This window comes from Lynx canadensis, chromosome A1, assembly GCF_007474595.2.
Source record: "Lynx canadensis isolate LIC74 chromosome A1, mLynCan4.pri.v2, whole genome shotgun sequence".
In the NCBI taxonomy this organism is placed as follows: Eukaryota; Metazoa; Chordata; class Mammalia; order Carnivora; family Felidae; genus Lynx; species Lynx canadensis.
The window spans coordinates 158,170,133-158,188,147 of record NC_044303.2 but is presented as its reverse complement, the minus strand read 5'-3'; the positions used below and the strand labels follow the sequence as shown (position 1 = coordinate 158,188,147).

At 39.7% G+C, this 18,015-nt stretch overlaps 1 protein-coding gene across 1 annotated transcript in view; it reads left to right on the top strand.

The window, feature by feature from the left end:
• The first annotated feature begins 17,353 nt into the window (after positions 1-17,353).
• Positions 17,354-18,015, top strand: part of ELL2 (elongation factor for RNA polymerase II 2) — a 71,916-nt gene continuing 71,254 nt past the window's right edge. Inside the window, exon 1 of the mRNA XM_030325218.2 lies at positions 17,354-17,629. Coding sequence (XP_030181078.1) covers positions 17,483-17,629 — 147 coding nt within the window. The 5' untranslated portion in view covers positions 17,354-17,482. The remainder of the gene's footprint in view (positions 17,630-18,015) is intronic.

Below are 18,015 nucleotides of genomic sequence, written 5' to 3'. Positions count from 1 at the left end.
TTTCCTAGTTTTGATATTATATTATAGTCATATCACATACTGTATTTGTGTTACATATAAGATGTCACCATTGGGAGTTAAGAGAATAGTATACAGGAGTCTACAATTTTTGTAACTTCTTGTAAGTCTATAATAATTTCCAAATAAAATATTTTTAAGGGAGGCAGGTGTAGAAAGGTGGTTCCTAGACCAGCTATGGCATCCACTGGGAACTTGTCTGAAATGTAGAATCTCAGGCCCCAGACCTGCTAAATTAGGATCCACATTTTAACAAGAACCTCGCATATTATTCACATGCACATTAAAGTTTAGAAGCATTGATATATAAGAAATAAAAGTGATATTCAAGTAGTGTCAGAAAGGTTATTCCAGAAGCTCACGGTCTGTTTGCTTCATTGGTATGCAGCCATTTCAGCCACATAGGGTATTAGCTTAGACGACCTTCCTCCAACATGAGGTTAATACTCTGCCTTGAAATACTTAATAATTTTATCTTTGAGGGGTGCCTGGGTGGCACAGTCAGTTAAGTGTCAAACTCTTGATCTCGGCTCAGGTCATGATCTCACAGTTCATGAGTTTGAGCCAAGCTCTGCACTGATGGTGAGGAGGCTGCTTGGGATTCTGTCTCTCCTTCTCTCTCCCCCTCCCCAACTTGTGGGCTTTCTCTCTCTCTCTCTCTCTCAAAATAATTTCTTTTTAATAATAATTTTATCTATGAGTTTGAATTTTCTAAGTGAAGTCCTAAGAGGCTCAAGAGCATGCACTGGGAGCTTGGAGCCTCAGCTTACCAACCATCATACTTCCCCACCTTATAGGGATGGGTTCTCAGCTGCCCTGGCACTTCAGGACCCTACTCCTCCAGGTCCTCATCCAGTAATGCTGCTGGTCTCCAGTCCCTCTGGGCACAAACAGATGGGCCCTCTTGCTCCCTGAGACAACTCAGGGAGTTTTAATGACAGTCATCCACATCCCAGACTGACAGCACCATGGGGTGATCATCTTATAAGTGGAAGATAAGTCTCTCATCTACTGCTGATCCAGGTACCCAGCATGTTCCAGCATGGAGACTGTACTACCTTCAGAGGTCCCCCATCCACCATGGGTTCCCACAGGTGGTATGCCTAGGGGAAGAGGAGATACTTGGCATGACTTCCCTACCTCTCGCCAGGACATAGGCCAGTCCAGTGGCTGGTGGAGGGGGGAATCCAAGAAGTGAGTGGGTGGCATGTCTGCTTAGGTACAGAATGGGACTCTGTGAGAATCTGCATTTGCTGGGTGAGTATCCCCATGCCTAAGGACATGAAACATTAAATAACAAATAAAAACATCATTACAGATAGAGAAAAAGACAGTGGAAGAAAGGAAAAAGCTTTATATTTTAATTTTATTGTCTTTTGAAGGAGGGACTCCATATATTTTCACTTTGCATTAGGCCTGGAAAATCATGTAGTCAGTACTGCAGAGGTCATTGGGAATCAAAAGATGAACTGCCAGCATCTGCATGGCAGATGCATGGGCCCAGTGGTGAACTCTAATGGGTACCAAAACAGCCTTTATTGTAAGATGGCTCCAGGAATCCCTCACCAACATGTTTTCCTGTCTCTCTCTTTAAAGGAGACTTTCCACCATGGAAATAAGCCAATGCCGAGAATGTAAGCACATATCTCCTAATTCTTTGTATTTATACTATTACCCAGGTATGCTTCCATATTTTCTACATTTTAAAATCAAAGATATGACCAACTGTAACCTTCCTATGCTTTTAAAAATTAAAGTTCCTAAGTGGCAGAATAGGGGAAAAAAAAGTGGGGCTTTCTCTCTTTAGGGAGAGAGAAAGAGAAATGATTTAAGGATTTAAGGACTATATTTATAGTTGCTATATGTTAAGCTCTCCCTTAATCCATTCATAGAATTATTACTTATTGAGCCACTCCCTAAAAGGTCACTAGTGAACTTAAACCACTTTCCTCTGAAGCACTATTTCCATAAATAATATATTAATGAATAAAAAAGTCATATTCAGTAATAAAACACGTTACTCTTCATTTTCTTCTTTCTCTACTCTGGGCAGTATCAATCTTCCTTTTACTTAAATCTTTTATCTTGAACTAATAATATTATTGAGTATATCTCATATATAACTAAAGAGAAAGCAAAATTTAAAGAGTATTTTTTTCTGGAAAGATGCTCTCAGTGAGTTTGTTTAATGGGATAAATACAAAATTTCATTTGTAGAATGATCCCAGTTTGAATCTCATAAATAAATACAATTGTGGCTAGGAATAGCTGGTATATAAAGTTTTTTTTTAATATAAAATTTATTGTCAAACTGGTTTCCATACAACACCCAGTGCTCATCCTAACAGGTGCCCTCCTCAATATAAAGTTCTCAGTAATTGTTGTCTTAGGGCATGAGATTACTGGTGGTTTTAATTTTCTTCTAATTTTCTTCTTATTTCTATTTCTCTGTATTTTCTCAGTTTGTCCATAGTGAATATTATAGGGGACATTATCACCATTACATGATAGGGCCCTAATGCCTCTGATACTTGCTATTCTGTAATATGAACCACCTGGATTTTTTTTCAGAAATGTATCTTGATCTTTTGGATACTGCCACCAGCCTCCTGACAGAAGTGAGAAAGCTAAGTGCGAATTTCCCACATTTCAGGGGTGTTAATTCATTCAATAGCCTAATTAAGTCACCACCTGATAACCCAATTCATTACAACATATCAGATTCTAAACACCCAATTAATTTGCTCCTCTGCTCTACATGAGCCTACATATCTTGACTTTGTTAACTGAATCATGAAGTTTGTTTTTTAAACCAGTGATTTCCATATTATGTTGTAGGAAGGTGAGTTGAAGCAGCCTAAAAACTCCTTATTACAGTTGTGACTTGACTTACAATCATGAGGAATTTATCCTAATAAAGTGTATCCAGTATGTACATACTAAATAATTGTAACTCTTAATTTTTCATACTTTCAACAGCTTTCAGGTAACTTCTGTATTCCCACTATATTTTCTAGACAGAACATACCCTGAAATGATTAAAATTCAGACAGCAAGTTCTGCTGGTAGTGATCAGGAACATGCTATCATTTATCGAAGGCCATTTTACAGAAAACTAAAGTACAGAGAGGTTAAGTAACTTGTCAAAGGTCATACACCTGGCAAGAGACAGGGCAAGGATCGAAACTGAACAAATGTGGCAGCCAAACCTGTGCAATAGGAAAATAGGGAATGAAAAAAACCCATCTGCCAATTTATTGATCAAATTCACAAATATTTATTTAGGCCAACTGTGCAAAATGAAGCCTTCCTCCTCAAGAAGCTGAACAATCTCAGGGTGATTAGAAATGCATATGAGTAGGAAACTCCCCCTTAAGAAGCTAACAATTTAGTGTGAGAGTTAAAGTACAAGCAACATAAGTTTCAAAAATTAGGTAAGAGATGGGACTGGATGTTCTTTAAAGTACCTTCCAACTCTGGAAGTTTCTGTGAAACACTTTGTCTTGTCAGTTTTGGTTTGAAAAGTTAAAAAAGGTTCACAGAAGCTAGTTACATTTATAAACCCAAACTCCAGGCTTCAAATAAGGAGAAATAAGCTCTGGCTTAGGTGTTTTAATTCTGCAACTGCAATACCAAGTTAGCAAATTTGATTCCCTTCTCATGTACAGAAAAAAACAATTTACACCATATTGTATTTGTTTGTATACTTGCTTTGAATCCACAAACTAGAAATGCTCTGTTTTAGCTACAAAGACAGAAGAAAGCCCTGTCCAAAATATATTTAAGCCATTAGTATGGACAGATGGAAATGATGCCATGCTAGGTCTACAGAATACTGATAGAGAATCTGAATTTTGATTGCTTATGTTTGATGGGATTTTCAAATTACTTTTAAAAGTAGGTCATAGGTGCCTGTCTGAATTAGATGAAGATTCTCTAGGGATGCCTGCTATGTTTTAAGAAATCTCTCTTGGCCCACAGATGCCTTGTCCCCAGAAAGAAAAGAACCCTTACACAGGCAACAATTTCTACATTGTCTCCTATATGACCAGAATGGGGTGGAGCCACAGAATTTGATACCCCCTAGCTAACGTCAAGGGACCAATTAGTATATTCACAGTTAATTTAATGGGATCCTGACTAACATCATTAAGGGCACAGTAAGCAATAAATGATTATAAAGAAGCTTGTGAAATTCCCTAGGTATCTATTCCTGGTCTACCTCCCTTATCTAATACTATCTGTGGAGGCACAGATGACCTGGAAATGGAAATTGTGTAACTAATAATTTCTAATTGAAAGAAATCTAACTTAAGTCTGTGTACACTGTTCATTGCATGTTATATCTTAGTTCACACCTGGGGAATCTAAACTAGTTAGTGCTAACCTCTTTGGAACTCTGACACTCAGTCATTAAGTTTCACAACACCTACTATGCTAAGTGAAATAGTATTTTAAAAATTCAGTTGAGGGACAATACTTTTCCCTAGGGGAATTTTGCAACTTCTTGAGAGATGACTCAGAGTACCAAATGGAGTGAGGTTGTTGTTAAAATGCAGATTCTTGACCACTCCCCAGACCTACTAAATCAAACCTTTGAGGGCTAGAGCCCAGGGACCTTAAGTTTTAACAAGTTCCCCAGGGGATTCTTTAGTACACTAAAGTTTGATAACTTCTGCCCTAGGGTATCACCGATCCAAAGCTAAAAATCACTTGTTACTACCAAATGTTATAAAATGTTCTACTTCTAGCATAACTTTGACTGGCTATAGAAAACCAGTACTTGTTAGTACTAGAAAAATTCCAGCCACAATTTGACTTTTCATATTTAGGTGCATGATTCAGCATATAGTATAGATGCAATACAGCACTGCTACAGAAATCTGAGCACCCTGTACAAGGCTGCAGTAACAGGCTCTCTTTCCCACTCCCTGCACACAACTGGTACCAGAATTGTTACCTCCCCAAATTAATCACTGTCTTTCTCTTTCATTATCATGTTCTCTCATATTCCCAAAAGTGAGGATAATGTTAATTTTAGGTAACTCATAAAAGCTAGTGCACTTTTCCCTTATCAGTATTTTGCCATTTATTTTTCTTTTATTGTTCTTTTCAGTGTATTTACTGATCAACTAGCACAAAAACTTGTCCCTATGGTTGCAAATTTCTTCAACCTCCTAACAAATATTCTGCTTTTAAATAATATTCTTAAGTTCATCTTAAGATGAAGTTCTTAAGAACTGACAAAATGACCCCCCAAAAATGTGAAGGCATGAAATTGGCTTCAGCATTCCAAGAGAAAAGCCATGTCCTCATGGTATGTGAGGTTATCCCTTAGGCACCTGAGAATTCTTTCACCAAATCCAAAATGTAACAAGACCTTGGGCAGAGAATTTTTTGCCTTTTGGAGAATATCAGAAGTCTAAAAGCTTATGTAACTATTAAAGAATTGGTAATGCAAGAACTTTTTTACAGAAGTTTCCATGCCTGTTTGTTTTTCAGGAAGAACTGACAGCTGGTTCAAACACTTGATGAAAACATTTATCTATCTAACTGAGCTCATACATACTCTGGAAACTGGAAGGTACCTGTTAAAAAATAAAAAGTTCAATTGCTGAGGCACCAGAAATCAAACCTCTTTCATAAAATTCTCTCAATCAGACATCATTCAGCCTGGCTCTATTAATGTCACTTCTCAAAAGGCAGAAATCTTAAATGGGATGAATCATGACAGCTGGTTTCTACCAACCGCCACTCCACCAGACAGGAAGCTGGCTGTCAATGGGGGTTAGGGTGTCCAGGCAGCTCAGGCTGGGTGGTGGGTTTGTAAGAGGAGGGGAAGCCCATCAGGGGAACTTCTGTAGATGAGCAGCATAGAAAATGGTTCTTTTTAAAAATTTGCAGTTTGATGGTGATGCAGAGAATGCTATAATTGAATACCATAGTCCACAGCTTTTTCTCTATCTAGGAAAGGGATATAAGAAGTATGACCACAGCCCACGCTGAATTTATAATGAATATGTAAACTGAATGAAGATAGTAGGAATAATCTATTTGTTTGGAAGAAAATTGAAAAGGAATTTGACTAGTGTGCTGCAGAGAACTTGTTTCTTTCTGCCAGAGATGGTTGAAAGCTAATTCTACTATAAAGCTATGATAAGGACATTGTGTGGTATTTAGCAAAAGGATAGACACATAGATCAATAAAGAATAGAGAGCCCAGAAATATAACCATATCATAAATACTATGATCAATTAATTTTGACATAGATGCAAAGGCAATTCAATAGAGAAAAGATCATCTACTTTGTACAAATCTATACGCAAAAAAAAAATGGACCTAGACATATACCTCACATCTTACACAAAGATTAACTCAAAATGGGCTACAGACTTCAGTGTAAATGTAAAACTATAACACATTAGGGAAAATAGATGCAAAAAATTTTGTGACTTTTAGCTAGGCAGAGTTCTTAGATATAACACCAAAAGCACTACCCATAAAAAACTTATAAACTGGACTTCATCAAAATTAAAAAAAAAAAATTGCCCTATAAAGACACATTTTGCTTTGCATAAGACACTTTTTTTTTTAAGTTTATTTATTTTGAGAGAGAAAATGCTTATACATGAGCGGGGAAGGGGCAAAGAGGGAGGGAAAGAGAATCCCAAGCAGGCTTCGCGCTGTCAGTGCAGAGCCCTACACAGGGCTCGAACTCACAAACTGTGAGATCATGACCTGAGCAGAAATCCAGAGTCAGATGCTTAACTGACTGAGCCACCCAGGTCCCCCTGCTTAAGACGCTTTAAAAGAATTTAAAATATGCCACAGACCGGAGCAAAACATTTGCAAATCACCTGTCTGCCAAAGAACTTATATCCAGATTATATAAAGAATCTTCAGACCTCAACAATATGAAAACAAACAACCCGATTTTAAAAATGGACTAAATATTTGAAAAGACAATTCAGCAAAGAAGATATGAGGATGGTAAATAAGCACATGAAAAGATGCTCTACATCATTAGTCATTAGGGGAATTCAAGTTAAACCACGACGTGATACTAATATGGACCCTGTAGAATAACTAAAATTAAAACCAAAAGACTAACAATACCAAGTGCTGGTTAGTATGCAGAGAAACCTGAACTCAAATGCAAAACAGTACTGCCACTTTGGAAAACAGTTTGGCAGTTTCTTAAAAGGTAAATATACACTTACTATATGCAGTTAATTCCACTCTTAGGTATTTGCCCAAGAGAAGTAAGACTTATGTTGACATAAAAATCATTTGTGAATGTTTATAGTGTCTCTATTCCAAATCACCAAAAACTGAATACGATGCAAATAAATGTTCTCCAACTAGTGGCTAAAAACTGTGGAATATGCATACAATGAAATACTGATTAGTAAATAAAAAGGAACAAACTACAGATACATGCAACAACATGGATAAATCTCAAATGTATTATGCTAAGTGCAAAAAGTTACACTGAAACGGCTACATCTGTATGAGTCCATTCATACAACATTCTAGAGAAGCAAAACCATAGGGATAGAGAACACATCAGTGGTTGTCACAAGAGTCAAGAAGAAAAGTCTGACTACAAAGGAACAGCACGAGGGAGTTTTCTGGGGGTGACAGAACTGCCCTGCTTGTCAAATGTATAAAAAAAAGTAAATTTTACCATATGTAAATTAAAAATAAATTTTAAAGAGTTTATTCTGAACTAACACTTGAATACTTTACAGTAAACTTTCAGAGATATCTGTCATTGCAAACCAAAAAAACCCTCAAATTTTCTATTTTTAAAGTAAGTTTCCAATGGCATGTTTCTTTTTTGGCAAATATTAGAAAATAACATCTATCTGTTGAAACCTATATGTTTAGAGAGAGTATGTAAAACAAAAAAGGTTAATTTTTTTAATTTTTTTAATATTTATTTATGTATTTTTGAGAGAGAGAGAGAGAGAGAGAGAGAGACAGAGCATGAGCAGGGGAGGAGCAGAGAGAGAGGGAGACACAGAATCCGAAACAGGCTCCAGGCTCTGAGCTGTCAGCACAGAGCCCAACGCGGGGCTCGAACTCACAAACTGTGAGATCATGACCTGAGCCGAAGCCAGATGCTCAACTGACTGAGCCACCCAGGCGCACCCAAAAAAGGTTAATTTTTAAATCACAAAATAAAAACTTTTTTTTAAAGGTTCAGGACCCTAAAAATGAAGCAAAGATACTGACCAAGTGAAAATTACATAGGACAGACCTCTACTTCCATGTACAATTTGTCAACATTTAACAAAGTTACATCATGCTGCTTAGCTTTCTATACTATTGAAGTTTGATACAATCCACTGACTGTAGTACCAGTATTTTCACCAGGAGTCACAGTTATAACAAATCATTAACATTCTGGACAGTTGTTGTTTTTAAGAAATGTGAATATCCCTGTTAGAGGCTAAAACTCTTTGGCAGGTAAATCATATCATACCTTATACCTTTTACATTTTTTAATGTTGGCTCAATTGAGAAATCCTGAAAATAAATCACAATTCAAATACCCAGCATATTTAAATCACCTAAATCATTTTACACATAAGAGAAGTGATTTATTCAAGGTAAAGGTTAGAAGGACAGAATCAAAAACAGAGAGCAACTTATCTTATTAATTTTAATGGCCTTGCTTTCAAGATCACAAACACAAAACAAAAACATTTCTGTTAATAAGTTATCATTAAAATAATTTGCTCCGATAACTTAAAGGGGGCATTATCACTTTAAGTACAATGTACACCCAGCGAAATTTATTCAGTAAGTATGCGGCTACTACCAACAGCAATGACCTCTTACTAAATTCTTTTTGCAAATTATCACTTCAGCTTCACACTGTCATTATTCGACTGATAGTACTGTTTCACCTTCCAAATGATATATACAGCCACCTCTGATCATTGGTCGCCCTGCTTATTCTCTCCCCAATCATCTCATGTTCCCTGTACATTTCAGACCAATGTGCCTTCAGGCTACCCCATTACTGCCTACAACACTTACTTTCTGTCATAATATATCTAATGGATAAAGTGTCCAAGGTCAACACATTCCCATGGGTGTACCCTAAATAAGCGCAATGCCTGAGAAGCACCTGTTAATTTCCTACCCTCTTTTTTTTTTTCCCTACTCCAAAATACATTTGAATGTAAATGACTGAGAATGATGGTACTACTGGGAAAATCTTGGAACTATATACAGGGATACATACATATCGTAGGTATTAAATACTCCTGTCAGTAACAGTGGCCCACCATAGCCATGGTTCTCAATGTGAAAGAGGTGTACAGCCCTTATAGTAGGTGTAGTTTGGGTACACTCCCCTGTTCTTTTTCTTCTCCTCCTCTTTCCTCAAAACTTCCCTCAGAAGACTTGTCCAGTTCTATGACTCTTACTATTATTTCAGTGGGATTGACTCTGAGGCCTAAGGCCCACAATTCCAAATGTCTGAACATTTTCACTCATATATTGTACCACCACCTCTAACCTAAATCAGCTCCCCCTTCTGATTTCCTTATTTCTTTTCAAATCAATACTATCTTCTAGCAAACAAACTTGAAGCTACTACTTATTTTTGGTTCCTCATGCTCACTCACCTCTCATGCCCAAATAAAGCTGTCAAATCAGTCAACTCTGCCTTCAGAAAGTCTTTCATATCCTTCTTCTCGTCTCTGTTCCCATTATCAATATCCTAGCATAGGCCTCATTACCTTTTGCCTTTCTAATTTAGCTTCCTTTTTCCAGTATTCCCCCATTCCAATTCATTAATCATACTGCTATCATCTGGATAGTCCTAACCTATGGATTCGAGTATATCACGATCCGGTCAGAAGATGCCAATGGTTCTGCATTGCTCACAGATAAAAGTCCATAGTACTTAATTCAATAATGAAAACTCTCTTCACAATCTGTCATCAACACATCTTTCTATCTGCATCTGTCACAACGGCTTTCATATGCCCTGTATATCAGTTAAACCAGATTACAGTCTTTCACCAAAACACCTCGTGATAGCAAACCAGTATTCTTAAGACCCCTAAATTCGGAATGTTTCAGGGGCACCTGGGTGGCTCAGTTGGTTAAGCGTCTGACTTCAGCTCCGGGCATGATCTCACGGTTTGTCAGTTCGAGCCCCACAATGGGCTCTGTGCTGACAGCCCAGAGCCTGGAACTTGCTTCAGATTCTGTGTCTCCCTCTCTCTCTGTCCCTTCCCTGCTCACACTCTGTCTCTGTCTCTCAACAATAAATAAATGTTAAAAAAAAAAAATTAAAAAGAAAACAGGAGCCAGTATCTTTAAAAAAAAAAAAAAAAAGGAATGTTTCAATAATCTCATTATCACAACTACAAATCTCTGACGTTCCAAAGCTAACTTTCCCATGAAGCTTTTCCCAACACCCAACACCAACACCTAAGCTGAATATGTTCTAGCAATCCAGAACTTCCTATACCACTGAATCAGTGCCTTTATGGTACTTCTCATCTAATAACACTCATCTTCATACTTTGCCCTGCTTTGTTTCTAATTTTGTAAATATTTTATCCTGTAAGGGTCATGTTGACTCTTAAATTTCCAAAATCCAAAGCAATGGCAAAAGCTCCCAAAATAGTAGGCCATAACAGATCAAAAGATCAAAGATGATAAATATGATACTTGATTAAAAACAAAATGGAATCAAGGCAGCCTGCAATTCTAATTCTTTAAGTAGAAACAAAAAGCCTTCTGAATTTATATGTGTGATATATTTATTCTGTGCTTTTCACCATAACATGTTCTAGAAACCAGGGCATAAAGTATCACTTTCCCATGGGAACAGTGATATTTTTGGGGATTGTGCTTTTCAACAAAGACTCATTATCAAATAAATCATAGATAGGAGCAACATTCAATAAAAACAAAGATATAACAACTGTAAACCTTTATAATTTAAAATTATAATATGAGCATTTTCAAATGGGTGTCCACATACTATGCATATTTATTATACTGAGGTTCTAATATATCACAAATTATCTATGCTGAACAAAAAAATAGAATGTTTTCATAAATCTCAGTAAAGTCAATATGCTAATTATAATGAACCTAAGATGAATTGATCACTTTATTTGCCATCTTACTATTTAATATGATATTTGATGTTTGTGTGTGAGGGGGGGGTAGGTGACTCAAATGACTAGTTTTACTTTCTTTTTTTTTTTAATATATGAAATTTATTGTCAAATTGGTTTCCATACAACACCCAGTGCTCATCCCAAAAGATGCCCTCTTCAACTTAGTTTTACTTTCAAGACCAACAACAAAACCAACAGTGTCTCTGAGTCTCAGGTACCTCAAAGGTAAAATGAATATATAAAACAATGGCTACCTCACAGAATAGGGAGAGAATTCAAAAACACAATGGAACTTTGTTGTTTTTAAGCTGTAAAGTTCCATCAAGAATAAGCTATTATAGAAGGGCCTGACTGGCTCAGTTGGTGAAGCATATGACTCTTGATGTCAGGGTTGTGAGTTTGAGTTTTGGGTGTAGACATTACTTAAAATCAAACTCTTAAAAAAATAAGCTATTATTAATTATCAATATTGTTCTTCATGTTGATGGCATCTGGCTCACTATTAGCATGTTTAAAAGTGAAAAGGTGAAGAGGTGTTTTGTCTCCTCTGGTCTTCCTACTTCCTCAGTTTATTCAGATATACATTTGTGTTCCTTTTTAGTACAAAACAACATGGAAACAATAAGAATTGTGAGGTCACTCTATCACCCTTCCCCTTTTCAGAACTTATTTGACACCTTTCAGGGCATCTTGAATTGCACTGAAAAGCCATAAAAACAACTCTTGTGTGCAAGAAAGGGACACTTTGGTCACTATAGTGTGCAATTCTATGGACAGGACATGTTTCTCAATCAGTATGGGAGGGGAGAACTTTCCTCGTGTGCAGGAGAATTAACTCTGAGTCTTTTGCTTCCAAAGAACATACAACTTCCTTGAGACTGCTTTTCAAGTAGGAGAAGGCAAGCAACAAAGAGGGAAAGCAGTCCAAAGAAGTATTAGTGAATACCGATCATCGCCCTCTCAGAGTTTTGTCTTTGGTATATCTGGAAGATTGAGTGACAGCTCTGCCCACCTAGCCTTCTCTACTCAGCTCCACCAAGAAGAAGGGATCTGAACTGGAGGGGAGGATAAAAGTGTGGTGAGGGGTACTTTCGTCACTCCCACATCACAACTTTTGAGAAGAACCCTACTGTCCTAAGAAAAGGAAAAGACTTTAGAGACTAAGAGAGTGTAGAGGTAGAAGTCTAGAGTTTAAATAGCTTCCCCCAGGATGAGGAAGGGCAAAGGCTGCCAATTCCAGGAAGACTACACCCCAAGTCCCCTTTCAGCTCCTCTAGAAAGACCACACCTGGAGAAGGTTAGACTTGGTCCCCCAAAGTTGCCAGTCTCAGCAAGGTTCCCAGATGCGCATACCTTCCAGAAAATCAAACGGACCATCATCATATATATTTTGTGCCAAGCAGCAGTTAGAGTTTCAGTCTCCCTTTCTATAATTTCCATCAGTGCCACCCTCAACCCAACTGCCAAACAAATACACAATCTAAGTAAAACCAGTATGTTTGCTACATAAGCCCAGTTTCAATTCAGGTCATCTGGTTCCTTCCATCTAGATCATACCCAATAAACCCTTCCTGAAGGGAAATTTTTGAGCTTCTCATGAATTACGTCAGCAGTGATAGACATAGACCAGATAGTCTTCCCCATATATTCTGGGACCTTTGTAACACCTGTGGATTTATTGTTCTACCACACAGTGAGATGGGGGGGGGGGGCGCTTAGAGCCAGATTTAGCAATGATGATGATGATGATAAGCAACACAATGTGACATTTCTTACACTTAAATGGAGTGGAGTAGAAAATAATCACATGTGATATAATAATTGTTTAGCTTAAAATCTGTGTTTAGGCAACAAATATTTATGTCTCTCCTGTAGGTATTTCACTTTCTCCATGAATATTTAGTGAATTTCTTTTAAAACCATAGAGCTCCTACTTCACTTGTGTCTAAGGACAGGAAGAGACTTTTTGCACAGAATTAGGGAAGTCCTTGAAAGGAGAGCAGTGTAATGGTAAAAGGTCAAACATAATGGGGACATGAGGCATCAAGGAGAGAGAATTCCAAGGGGAAGAATTTCCACCTGGAAATTCTTCTTCCAGAGAGCTCCTCTGCTGTATTTCTATAAGGTTATATGTTGTCTTTTCCTAACAGGAGCCCATGCATTATATTAAGACATTAGTAGGAATTGTTTTATAGGTACCTTAAAGAAACACTCACAAAACTACCAAGACAGGTATAAGAAAGAATGGCCTTGTGCACTGGAAATCATTAAAGCAAAGGTTGAAAACCAGAAAGCTGTGGGTTACCTGAGGCCCAAAGAGTTTTTTTAAATATTCACAAAATGTTTATGGAAAATTTCAGGTAGGTGCCAACAAGTAGAAATCAGAAAGCTCACATAAAAATCTGAGATTTTCAAGTTTTCTTTAAAAACTGGACAACACTGGGCCCCTTCATGTTCACCCTACAAAAATCAGCTGGACTAGGAAACTGCTAAACTCTTTCAACACCCCTAGCTCACCACAGTCCAGCACCTTCAGTCCCTGTGGCACTGTCTGGTCCACTTCATTTATCTTGTGAACCTAATAACACCTGAAGGCATCTGAACTGGTGATCTCAGCTCCAATAGAGAAGTAAGAAATGGTCATTAAATACATGGCGATCAGGAAAGAGGCATGGCCTGGCATTTCAAGACGAGCAAAGACTTTGATGTTCACAGTCCTATTTTCATTTTGAAAAAAAAAAATTTTTTTTAATGTTTATCTTTGAGATAGAAAGTGACAGAGTGTGAGCAGGCAAGAGGTAGAGAGAGAGGGAGACACAGAATCCGAAGCAGGCTCCAGGCTCCAGGCTCTGAGCTGTCAGTGCAAAACCCAACGAGGGGCTCAAACTCATGAATTGCAAGATCATAACCTGAGCCAAAGTCAGAAACTTAACCGACTGAGCCACCCAGGCACCCTGAACTTTTTCCATTTTGTACGCTAAATATAACAAATGAAGCAGGCCTTATATCAGTTTACTTCTTTTTGCCTTTTCTTTGCACTAAATTATCATATAATATTTATTTCTTCTCAGTTATTAATTCCAAAGAGGTACGTAGTGTATTTTTTTTTAATGTTTATTTATTTTTGACAGAGAGAGACACAGACCATGAGCAGGGGAGGGGCAGAGAGAGAGGGAGACACAGAATCTGAAGCAGGCTTCAGGCTCTGAGCTGTCAGCACAGAGCCTGATGTGGGGCTCGAACTCACAGACCGTGAGATCATGACCTGAGCGGAAGTCGGAGGCTCAACCAATTGAGCCACCCAGGCGCCCCAAAGAGCTACTTAGTGTATATAGTGACTAGAAAAGCCAATTCAGACCTACCTTTCCAGGTTTTAATAGGGTGCTTTTTAATAAACAAAATCTCAGTTTCCTCACTCATAATATGAATGTGTTCAACTAGAATTACCATTAAGATAATTTTTAGTTGGCCTCTCCCCATCTATACCAGGTCTTCTTATCTAGAATCTACTCAGCCCTATAGAGGGATTCAAGTTCCACTGACTCCAGACTTCTTTCTTTGAATTTTTGAGCTGATCACCACCACCACCACCCAAATTAGCATTTACTAATTCTCAATTGCTTTGCTTTGAGTGCATTGGTCCATTTGCCAGATTTAGAGACAAAATTCCTTTAAATAAAAGACTATGCAGTTCAATTTTTAAATCCTCGACAGCATTTTACACTTAATTGGCCTTCAATAATTATTTGCTAATTATTTACTCTGAATGATACAGAAAATATCTATAAACTGGAAAACTTCCCAAAGAGCAACTTTTATCAGAGTCCCCCTCCCCTAAACCAATTACCCTTATCAGCTTGCCCATCTGATTCAGGTAAGCATAATGGTACTACACAATGAAGAGACACAGTACTAGATTACTGTATTACTTTGTACATGGTTATCGCTTCCTTCCTTATTTGAAAAGCTCAAAAGGGGAAAAATATAAACAAACAATAATTCACTAATAATAAGTGATAACATATTCCTGATATCTTAATAATATTACACAGTGAAATATTATGTTACCTACTAAATCGGGTATGAGAAAAATATTCCTACTGCAACAGAGGAAAAAAAAAATCAGTTACTGGTAAGGTGCTGCAGGTCAGACATTTGAAAACTACAGTGAAAATCACCCTTGATCTTCCACCACCTTCTGTGTGTCATCAGAAGTCCTGAGTAACAAGAGGCCAAGATGACATGTGGGCAGGGATTTACCCACTTTCACCAGAAAAGTATTGAGACACAGGTTCTCCTTGTTCTGGTCAAATCTCTCCCCCTCATTCCCCACCCCCTCCCCCAGATAATTAAGGTTTTAGATTTAGATATGTGGTCAGTCCTTCCCTATTAAAGTAAAGTAAACATAAGAAAAGAATAATTCAAATACGAAATTATTTTCAGTGATTGCCTTAATTTCTCTATTCAATGAATTTAAGATAATTTACACTTTAGTAAACTGAATTAATAAATGTTAATCATGTCTTAACAGCTAGCAAATTCTAGTGGGTTGGAATTAAGTCAATTTTAAAAATGCTCTCCTGTGATGTAACCAACAGTTAATACAGATGTTTCCACTTAACCTATACTCTGTGGAAGGAGAATTAGTTCTGTAATTCATTTTACATACATTCAATTCTTGAAGGTCTGAATCAAAAGGCAATGTACCTTTAGGCTGGGGAAGGGATTAATTCAGGTGGGGGGTGGGGGGTGGGGGATGAATCATGAAAAACTCCCACTTGGATCTTTCGGGAAAATCACAGCCCTATCCAATTTAAAAGGGTGGAAAAACTGTTTAACTGCCTATCAATTTTTCTGGGGAATCCCTATAAAACACAATAAGGTTTTACAATCTGATGGAAACAACAACCGTTATCAATTTTTTTAAAGTAAATTTTTTACACTGCCTTTTAACGGTTTGAATTCTTTCAATGGTTTGTTTTCATCTGGTGTTTCACATCACCCTGTTAATTCTTGCTCTCCGACAGGAAGCCTGTCAGTCTACCCAAACAGAGCCTGAAGAGGGCTCTGGATCAGGCTGCTTTAGCCACGCCTACACACGGAGCACCGCGAGGAACGGAAAAGTATGCCCAGCCTCCGCACACCCTCACACCACCAGCTCCTCTACTTAACCTCCAATTGCTTAAGCCCTAGCTAGGTTTTCCCACATCCCTGTGGAATAAAATGGGCAGAGTTCAAACAAAGCCGAAAAATGACAGCTGTAGATGTATCTTTTAATTTAGGTCAAGCCCAGGTCTAATTTAAATGGTCCTTTGAAAGGAGATACTCCAAATTCCATAAAAAGGCACAACCCTGTCCCTATGGCGACTTCCAGAGATACGGTATATGTTCCTCTGGGATAAGAACCCGGCATAAACTGGGAAAGAACTAGAAGTTCAATTTTCTATAGTATTGTGCCCACCACACCAAAGACACTTAAGTCTTTAGGCATGGTGTTGTAATTAAGGTGCTACATATATTCTAGCACAACTCCTAAAGCCTAGGGTCGATTCACTAATTTCAAGGTTAGGGTGAAATGAAGAAGGGCGTTCTCCTCAATTCCATCTGCTCAACGGCACTAAACTGAGTTTTCAGAACATGCTTTCCAGTGACCCCGCCTACTTTGTTCTCCCTCACAGGCGCACACCCAGCTCCACAAGTTTCCGCAACCGTCGGGGGACGAAATCCTTACTTGGCCACACATTTGGGGTGGGGGTCTTCCTCTTCAAGGACCACTCGCGGAGGAAGAGATTCCCCTACTCCCCCGACTCTCCACTACCACCTCCTGAGGGGCGGGGCTCCGACTCTAGGTTACCAGGCCAGGCAAAGTGAATACCCAATTAACAAGGGATCCCCGAAGGCAGCCTGACCAATAGCGGCCGGCGAGCCAAGAGGTCCAAGTGTGACGTCACATGTTATTAAATTGGCGCGTCACCTTGACGTCAGCCGCTCACCTCGGACGTCCCGTCCCAGGAGCAAAACTCCAGCGACTTTGGGCCCCGCCCCCGTGAGAGTGGAGGACCGCCAATGAAGGAGGTTCTGTGAGGAAACAAGGCCAATGAGACGAGCCCGGGGCGGGGCGCGGGCCGGAGGGTGGGGCGGGTGGCGGCGGTGGCAGCCGGAGGTCTGGCTGCGCGCAGTATATGACAGTACGTCAGCAGCGGGATGGCCGTAGCTGTGGCGGCGGCTGCAGAAGCCCTAGCAGCCGCGGCCGCAGTGGAGGCTAGAGCCCGAGCGGCGTCGGCGTCCGCACCCCTGGGAGTTTAAGATGGCGGCAGGGGGGGCGGCGGGCCTGCGGGAGGAGCAGCGTTATGGGCTGTCGTGCGGACGGCTGGGACAAGACAACATCACCGTACTGCATGTGAAGCTCACCGAGACGGCGATCCGGGCGCTCGAGACCTACCAGAGCCACAAGGTGAGCGAGTCGGCCGGCCAACCGGCAGGGCTGAGGAAGCGAGAGGGCGCCCGTCGCCTCCCGGTGGCGCCACCCTGGGCTCCGAGCAACCGGCGCGGGGCCGCGGAGCAGTGGCTCGCCTCAGCTGCCGTCAGCGTCCGCGGCGGCAGGCTGGGCAGGGCCGGGTAGGGTCGCTGACGCCGCCGTCCCGGGTCGGCCGAGAGCCGGAGCGTTGGGAGACGGGCAGGCGGGCGGCCCCTGGCGGCAGGGCCGAGGCAGCCGCAGCCTCGGCTCGGCTGCGCGGCTGCTGCGGGACTTTCCGACGGCGCCCGCGGGTTTCCTGGCGTTTTCTGTCCCATTGAGGAAGGGAAGCACCAAAGAGACAAGGGAGATGACTACGCTGTCTG